General features: G+C 45.3%; 1 protein-coding gene across 1 annotated transcript in view; it reads left to right on the top strand.

Annotated features, from left to right (window-relative positions):
- The window catches only part of HAPSTR1 (HUWE1 associated protein modifying stress responses), a 30,826-nt gene extending 25,258 nt beyond the window's left edge, over window positions 1–5,568 (top strand). Inside the window, exon 4 of the mRNA XM_058157221.1 lies at window positions 1,696–5,568. Coding sequence (XP_058013204.1) covers window positions 1,696–1,940 — 245 coding nt within the window. The 3' untranslated portion in view covers window positions 1,941–5,568. The remainder of the gene's footprint in view (window positions 1–1,695) is intronic.
- The last annotated feature ends 3,248 nt before the right edge of the window (window positions 5,569–8,816 follow it).

Raw genomic sequence — 8,816 nt, forward strand, 5'->3', positions numbered from 1 at the left:
GAGTCAGAGGCAGGCCAGGTGGAGGAGATAACGAGGCCTCCGTCCCCTAACTCTTTCCCCCCCAGGCTACGCCTCCAGACCCAGCTGACAGCAATCAGGCCTGGCTGGACCCTAGGTTTCGTAGGCAGGAGAGGCGGGAACAACAGAAGCAGGGGTGGGGCAGGCCTAGGAAGTGCTGAGTCATGGAGCCACACCCCATAGGATATAAAAGCAGCAAGAGCTTCTGTGCCTCTTTGTAGCAGGCAAATCAACTGCTTAACTGAGAGCTGAAGTACTGTTTGTTCCTGGGTGACTCATCGGCGTCGAGGGAGATAACAGAGACACTTGGCAATGCTCGCTATTTTGCTGTCAGAGCTGATAGTGCCGGCTAATTAAGCCATCACTCGGACAGAGGCGAGGGGGGACAGAACACCCGGTTTCTAACATGTTGCGGCCCAGTGCCGGTCCACGGACCAGGGGTTAGGGACCCCTGCTATAATTGACCTTTTCCTCAGCACCCAAAAGCTCCGAGGAAGTCCGGTGTCCCCTCGTGAGGAATCCAGGCCCGCTTTTTGTGTTGTGTGGCCTCCCAATAGGAAGAGCTGCATTCTCTGGTGCGCTGCTTTAGAGAGTCCAAGCAGTGGGTTTAATCTCATCTGATTGGCCAGAGACTGAGTTAAATTTGCATAAACACGCCTCCATCCTCCTTTGGAGCTCCAGTTGGTTAACTCTGTCGGCCAAGAGAGATTTATTTCTTTTGAGCTCCACTGCTTGGACTTTCTAATTGGCTTTTACTAGAAAATTGGCTTTTATTAGAAAATTCTTCAATATACATTTGAGAGTCTGCGGCTTCGAGGTGCTCCCCCCCGGCATTGCGCCGATCAGCTGAGAGGCGCTATTGAAGTGGCGGCTTTTTGATCCCACGGAGGCTGCTGATTATTGGCTTTTCAGAAGGTTTCTCTCTTCTGAGTTTTGCGGCCGGTTAGGTGCGCTGGCAAACTGTAAATGATTCGCTATTTTACCTTGCCCAAAGCAGTTTGTGGATTGACATTAATGTGGATGTTGAGGGAAAACGGGCCTCTTCCCTGTTTTAGCCTCCCCCCCCCCCAGTGTGTCCGTCCAACTTCATGGAGAACCATGTGTTGTGTCTTGCCCGCCCTCAGAGCAGCCGGGGCCTTCTTACCTGCTCCCCAACACTGAGGAATGTATGCCTTCCGGCCCAAGTCCTGGCTCCATGCCCCCACAAACTGCAGAAGAAGGAGAATCTCCCTGCCCCAGCCCTGACTCCATGCCCAGGCAAACGGAGCAGCTAGACCCCTCCCCCTCCTCCACAGCAGGTGAGCCTGAGGAGGGTTTACTCCCAAGAACAGCTGATTGGAGTGACCCTCGCATCAGAAGATTGGAGAGGCGGAGGCAACAGAGGGAAGGGAGGGGCAGGCCTTAATGAGTGCTGAGTCATGGAGCCACACCCCATGGCCTATATAAAGGATCTGCTTTCTGGCAGTCTCTGAGTCAGGCAAAAGTCGAACTTATCTTGCTGAAGTCACTTACTGGTCTCCTGCCTGCTCTGAGGACTTTGCTAGGACTTTGGGCAGAGCTGCAGAGGCAAGCCTGATTCGGGTTTCCCGGACCCAGCCGTCAGCGGAGGAGTGGGACACGACACCATGGCTCCCAGAGCATCTAATTCCTTCTTTCCTTTTCCCTCCCCGCTTGCAGGTCTCAGTGGCGCAATGGCCAGCATCAGCGTCCGCTCGAGCACCCCGGGCTCCCCCACCCACGTGAGCAGTGGCTCCAACGGGAGTCGAAGGAGAAACGGACTCCATGATGTTGATTTGAACACTTTCATATCTGAAGAAATGGCACTCCACTTGGACAATGGTGGAACTAGAAAGCGTACCTCAGCCCAGTGCGGTGACGGCATTACGGACTCCCCGACCCATAAACGCAACCGTATGATCTAAATGGCAACAATTGTTTTCACCCTCCCCCTTCCCCCCTCCCCCGCCCCTTTGCTCGAAAAAACCCCCCACTGGTGCTCATCCGCCCACTGGGAAAACAAACTTGAGGCTCTCTCTTCGCGAGCCACACAAAAAAATTGCCATAAACGAAAGAATACATCCGGAGGGTAGATTCCTCTCGAACCTCCTCTATGGCTTTCCTCAGAGTAGATTCTTTAGCAAGAGGATTTCCAACGTTGTGTAGTAGCTAGCAAGCTCATCGCAGGTTAGATCACACATCCATTCCAAGGCTAAAAGTGACCTTACGTGTACTCTTAAAGGGAAGAAAGGAAATATCAAGACGTTTTATTTGGTTATAGATTGCTTTTTGTCCTTTATTTCTTGCCGTGTTTCAATATTTGCTTCAACAGTATTGCCACTTTAGACAACAGTGTCAACACCATGACTTGGCAAGTAAGACCCACATGCTTCCTATATATATATATAGGAATATTCATTCTTAAATATATTAATATTTTCCTTTTAAAGCCTACTAGACACATAATTTTCTATTTAAATAAGTGCGCACATTATAAACATTGGCTTGTGTCCATTTTTTTTATAAAAAAATTACAAAGCAGTTGACAGCCGGGAGGTGATATAAACAGGTTCCCTGGTGGTAATGCGGCAGAGACTTAAGTCATTACGAAAAGGCTGTTTTGTGTGTGTGTGTGTGAGTGAGAGAGCTCTAAAGCAGCTGCCCCCAGGCCCTCCTCTTCCACCTGCCCCAGAAATGTCCACCTGGAAGGTTTTGAATTGATTTGCTTAAGTCAGCCAGCGGAGTATTTTGAGCGTCAGGGATGGATGTGTTTGGTCACTGGGGAGGACATGTGATTTTGGGTAATACAGATACGTATCATACCCTTCCTCAGTGTGTGGGGAGAAAACTGGGTGGGTAGGAAATGTATATTTTTTTTTAGGGGGTTTGGCCTTTGTGTCTTCCCATCATGCTGTGGGGGTGAGGTTTGAGCTGCTTTTAAAAAGCAGGAACACCTGTGTCTCGGGCACAGTCGTTTTCTTTGACATTTGGGCGAGATGGAGAACCTCTCGTTCCCGTTTTGGGTGGCTTTAGTGCCCAGGACTGCAAAGCTAAGCCGGCCCCCAGAGTTGGGGTTCAGCTGGCCAAGCCTTCCGACGCCCGCGGAGGGTAATGTTGGTATAGCAAAAGGGAACCACCATTTCGAGTCAGGTACAGCCCACCCACTGAGCTACCTTGAGAAAGGTAAAAGGGAAGAGGGCCAGGACATAAGGGCTGAACTGCTCTACCTGGGTTGAAATTCCCCTCCCCTCTCCTCCAGTCTTGGCACACAGACCCTCCTTTCTGTGTCCTCCAGAGATCTGTTGCATTTTTATCAAAGGAAAGGATTGTAATAACTCGCCCGGCAGCACTGGGAGTTTGAAAATGGTAAGTTAGTCTTCTCTGTCCTGGTGCCCACTGGGTGTTTTTGGCTACAGCCCTTTCGTCCCTTGCCTTCTGGCTGAGGATGATGGGCGCTCTAGTCTGCCTTGATTGCAGAAGGGCAGTTTGCAGTGTTTCAAAATAGCCTTGGAACCAGATTCCCCTTGAAGGTTGCTTGACTGGGCAGCTAAATACACCGTAGGATTCTTAGTTTAGAAGCCTCTTCATGCCCCTTCGGTCAAATGTTTTTCTCTCCTCTCTTCCCGAGGCTTCCTATTTCTCTTAATTTGGGAACGGTGGTGTCAGATCCATGGAGACCTGTCTAAGCACCAAAAGTCCTTGCAGTTAGGTGTGTGTGCGTGCGTGCGTGGGGGGGGGCTGATTTCAGGAGGGATTCAGGCAACAGTAAGGGCACTTGCGGAATTGCACACCCTTGTTTTTGCCTTTGGGGGAAAAAAAAAGCAGTGTGAAGCACAGGGCACCCCAACTTAAAAGGCCACGGAGGTTCTCTGGGAGAAGCAGAAGTATTCTCGTTTACTTCGTGGACTTAAAAAAAAAACCAGCCACTGCTAATTGCATCTTAAAACAGTTTTAAAAATGGCCTGTCATGAAACTATGAGAATTTAAAATTAATTTCCAGTCTCAGGTTGCGTTATCTTTTAGATCAGGGGTCTCCAACCTTGGCAACTTTTAAGACTTGTGGACTTCAACTCCCCAGAATCCCTCAGCCAGCAAAGCTGGGGGGTTGAAGTCCACAAGTCTTAAAGTTGCCAAGGTTGGAGACCCCTGTTTTAGATGTTCTTTTGAAAGATTGCCAGTGTTGGAAGTGCAGCTCATGGATGGCTTTCTTGACTTAATGAGCGAATCCAGGCTGCAGGGTGTCGGTGTGACGTGGTTCTTTCTGGTTTAAACAAGCATCTTCTCTCTGGAGATTTCAAAGCACTTAAAATGTTTGTGGGTGCAGGATTAAGAAAGACTGGTTGCAAAATGATTTTTAAAAAATATATATATTCTGCCAAAAAACAAAACAAAACCCCACCCCAAAATCACAAAGTAAGTACTTCGAATGAAATTGTAACTGAAAAACTCAACTAGTGAGCAAGAGCCATCTAATAAATACTCAGAAAGAAAGAATTGGCCTGGAGTGGAGAAATAGGAAATGAAGACTTGGGGGCCACTGATGAATGCACATCGGTGCCCTGAATGAGAATGGAGCTTTGCTGAGGGTTTTTGGTCCAGGGAGAGGGGTTTCTCCAAAGGAGTTAGGAGCCCAGCCCAAAATGCTAGGCAGAAGAGATTGAGATGGCTTCCCAAAGAACGGACGGAGCCTGTAGCTCTCCGTGTGTGGAATTGATTCCCTTTCCTCCCTTCCTCTTATACCAATTAGACTAGAGTAACTCTTCTGTGCTTCGAAGCTTTGCTTTCAGTCTAGCTCCTCTGAACAAAATTATTTGAGCATTTAAAAAAAAAATTGGTGCCATCTTTTTGTTTTGGCAAAAAGAGAAAAAAAAAACAGGCTTGGATAAGCCAGCTGCCCTTTATAGTCTGTGTGCTTGTAAAGCTTCAACTTTTTACTTTACTGCTTTTTTAAAAAAAAAAACCAACCAACCAAACTATTTGCTGTCAAAAACATTCACCCTCCTGCCAAAATAATCATCATCTCAATTGCATGATGGCCCTCATTAGAGAAGTGGCTTGTGTCACAAGCAAATTTCTTTAACCCTCGGCCATGGAATAGCCCCAGAGGTCTCTCCTTGGTAGGTGACTTTGGGAAGACTATTAACTCTTTGAACACAGACCTGTCTAGTACTTAAGGTGGAGTAGAGAAATAGTCTATTGCAGTTCAGCTTTTTTTATTATTATTATTATCTGACATGATTGGATGCCCTTCCGGTGATACTCGTCTCATTCTGTTTTTCCTTGTAAACCAAACTTAACATGAATGTGGGGCAGATTTTACATATAGTGTATCCTGCATTGAAGCTGAGCTTGGCTTGCATATGACTAAAATTCAATTTTAAATATTAAAACACTTGAGCTATAGTGAAGTAATGCAAAGCTGATTCTTCTCCCCTCTCCCTTCCTTTGTTTGAAATGGAATTCCTGCAAATCTTCAAATGTGACCTTGCTCTGCTGGAGAAATAGATAACTTTTTAAAACCGTAATAAAATAAAATAAAATAAATCGACACTGCCTGCTTGTTTACTTTCTTTATTGTTTGAGCTAGTCAGAAGGGGACGGTCATTTGAGATCTGGGGTAATATTTGGGGGGAGGGGCTGGGAGCTGCAATGGGTGGGTGAGGGTCACATCATATGCTGGCATTTTACATGTTTTTCCTGGGTTGGTGGGATTATAGACTTCGTTTGGGTGGCAAATCAAGTGCCAACTTGATCATCATCTTCCATTTAACAACCCCATAATCCCTTGCAAGGTGGAGTCAGGGCAACTGATTGGAGCTAGCAGAGTATTTTAATGGCCGGATGCCCTTCCTGTCGCCAATGCAGAGTTTTGTTCAGGAGATACATTCTCAGTGGTGCCAACTTGATCCTGGGGAAAAATCCAGTTGGAATGGATCTTAAATTTTTTTTTTCAATCTTGACAGCCTGCAAATCTCTCTCTGGAGTACAGGTAGTCCTCGACTTAACGACAGTTCAAAAGTTAAAATGGCACTGAGAGAAGTAACTTATGACCGTTTTTTTACACATCCATTGAACCACCCCCATGGTCACGTGATCAAAATCCAGACACTTGGCATGTGACGCATGACAGGTGGCAGTGCCCCCCCCCGGGGCGGAGCATGTCATGTGATCACATTTTGCAACCCGATGAGCAAAGTCAATGGAGAAGCCACAAGTCGTAAAATGGGGCAAAATTCATTCAACAAACGTCTCGGCGACAGACGTTTTTGGCTCACTTGTTAAGTCGAGGATTACCTGTACGAAGGTAGCCTTGGCCAACCCAAGCAGGGCCAATGGAGGAACGGAGGCTTGTGGTCCTATATATTTTACTGTTCATGGAGCAAACGGAGGTGCTGTGGGAGGCAACCTTGGTGTTTCTAGGAATTACGTTGGCCTAGCTCAGAAACCCAGCAGCCATCCTGGATCAAGACGTTTTAAAACAGGTGGAATATCTGGTTTTCACAAACCGGGTGAATTGCATTATAAGCTAGGTGGCAATAAGAACGAGAAACCTAACCTGGAACGGCAGCTCAAAGGTCCACCTTCAGTGCCTTTGGGCAGTTCTCAGAACTTGCACGGATGTGAACTTGCCTTTTTTTTTTAAAAGAGCAGTCACGTTTCACAGCGACCTTAACTTTGGGGCAATGTAACGGTTGCTTCTGAAAGTGGGAATGTGAGCCATATCAAATGGGCTTGTTATGACAATTGCTAGGATAGAGCCACGGTGGCGCAGTGGTTAGAATGCAGTATTGCAGCCTAATTCGGCCGACTGCCAGCAGTTCAATTCCCACTGGCTCAAGATTGGCTTAAGCGTTCAGCCTTCTGAGGTGAGTAAAATGAGGACCCCAGACTGTTGGGGGCAAGAGGCTGACTCTGTAAACCAGGGGTCTCCAACCTTGGCAACTTGAAGACTTGTGGACTTCAACTCCAGAGTTCCTCAGCCAGCAAAGCTCTGGGAATTGAAGTCCACAAGTCTTCAAGTTGCCAAGGTTGGTAGACCCCTGCTGTAAACTGCTTAGAGGGGGCTGTAAAGCACTGAAGTGGTATATAAATCTAAGTGCTACAGCTATTGTGATTGCAACATCCTTAACAGACCTCCAGAAGCTAAGCGAAGGGGGAGCTGTAGGTGCCTGAATGGCATGTTGACTGTGGAACTCTGGGGGAGGGGGTTTGAAGTCCGCATATCTTAAAGTTGCTACAGTTGACATACACTGCTCCGGAGAGATATAACCTGCATGTGGTATATATTTTATACACACACAAATGCAGACAACAGACATTCACAAGTTAGTAGTAGCTAAGTAGGCTATTAGTTTGAGCTTCGAGCTTGTCCATTTGGTTGCAAATGTTTTGTCACCATTCGAGGAGACATCGTCCGTGCATTTTGAGTTGTGCTCGTCTGTCAGAACACAGGCCTTTATTATTATTATTTTCCAAGTTTTTATTATATGTTTTCTTCATTTTATATCAGTTTTCAATCTTTACAGCGCTCCAGTACCAGTATCACTCATAAGTACTTAACAGTTATTTACGTTGTTCTTCCTTACTCTTTAAATCAGGGGTCTCCAATCTTAGCAATTCTGGGAGTTGAAGTCCATAAGTCTTAAAGTTGCCAAGGTTGGAGACCCCTGATTTAAATACATATCTATTCTATATATTGTAACAATATTCATAACTATAGATTTTACCTTTTAACTTAAAAATATTTTTAAGAACATGGGCCTTTAAATACCTTTTCATAAGATGCAAATTAGTCTGAAACAGATGAGCACAATTCAGAGCACACCGACAATGTCTCCATAAAAGGTGACGAAACATTGGCAACCAAATTGCTACGCTGGGAGCTCAAACCAACAGCCTATATATTCACAAGTCTTTAGAACCAGCCATAAAACTCTGGTAGCTGAAGTAGATAGATGAAAACACAAGACATTGAGTAGACGCTTGAATGAGGATGGAGACGGCTGAATGAGGGTGGGACCTCTTGGAACAATCTCAAACTTTTTGGCAAAATTAAAAAAAAAGTCCCTACTGAACCCTGCAGAGATTTTACAGGCAGTTGCAAATTATGTGGATATTAATACTAATGCTACTACATGTGTGGCTTTTCAACATTTCCTCGCTTTTGGGTTTTCTCTAGTTGTGCAAAGAGAAATACAGGAAGTCCTCCACATACAACCACAATGGACCCCCAAATTTCTATTGCTAAGCGAGACATTTGTTAAGTGATTTTTGCCTCCTGTTAACGGCCTTTCTTGCCACAGTTGTTAAGTGAACCACCGCAGTGGTTAAGTTAGGAACATGGTCGTTAATTTGGCTTACCCACTTTGCTTATTGGAAGGTTGCAAAAAGGGATCCACATGACCCTGGGACGCTTCGGCTGTCCTAAATATGAGTCAGTTGCCAAGCGTCTCAATTTTGATCACATGACCAATGGGATGCTGCAAAGATCATAAGTGTGAAAAACAATCATCAGTCACTTTTTTTCGGTGCCATTGTACATGTGAACGGTCACTAAACAAGCCTGTGAGTCAAGGACTACGTAGGGTATGTAGCTTGATTATGCTGACTTATTTTAGGAAGATAGCTTTTAAAGATGGCTTAAAGGTAACACACACACACACACACACACACACACACACACACACATAATAATAATAATAATAATAATAATAATAATAATTATTATTATTATTATTATTATTATTATTATTATTATTATTATTATTATTATTATTATTATTATTATTAAATTTTTATAC

Source organism: Ahaetulla prasina, chromosome 14 (genome assembly GCF_028640845.1).
Source record: "Ahaetulla prasina isolate Xishuangbanna chromosome 14, ASM2864084v1, whole genome shotgun sequence".
NCBI classification, from domain to species: domain Eukaryota; kingdom Metazoa; phylum Chordata; class Lepidosauria; order Squamata; family Colubridae; genus Ahaetulla; species Ahaetulla prasina.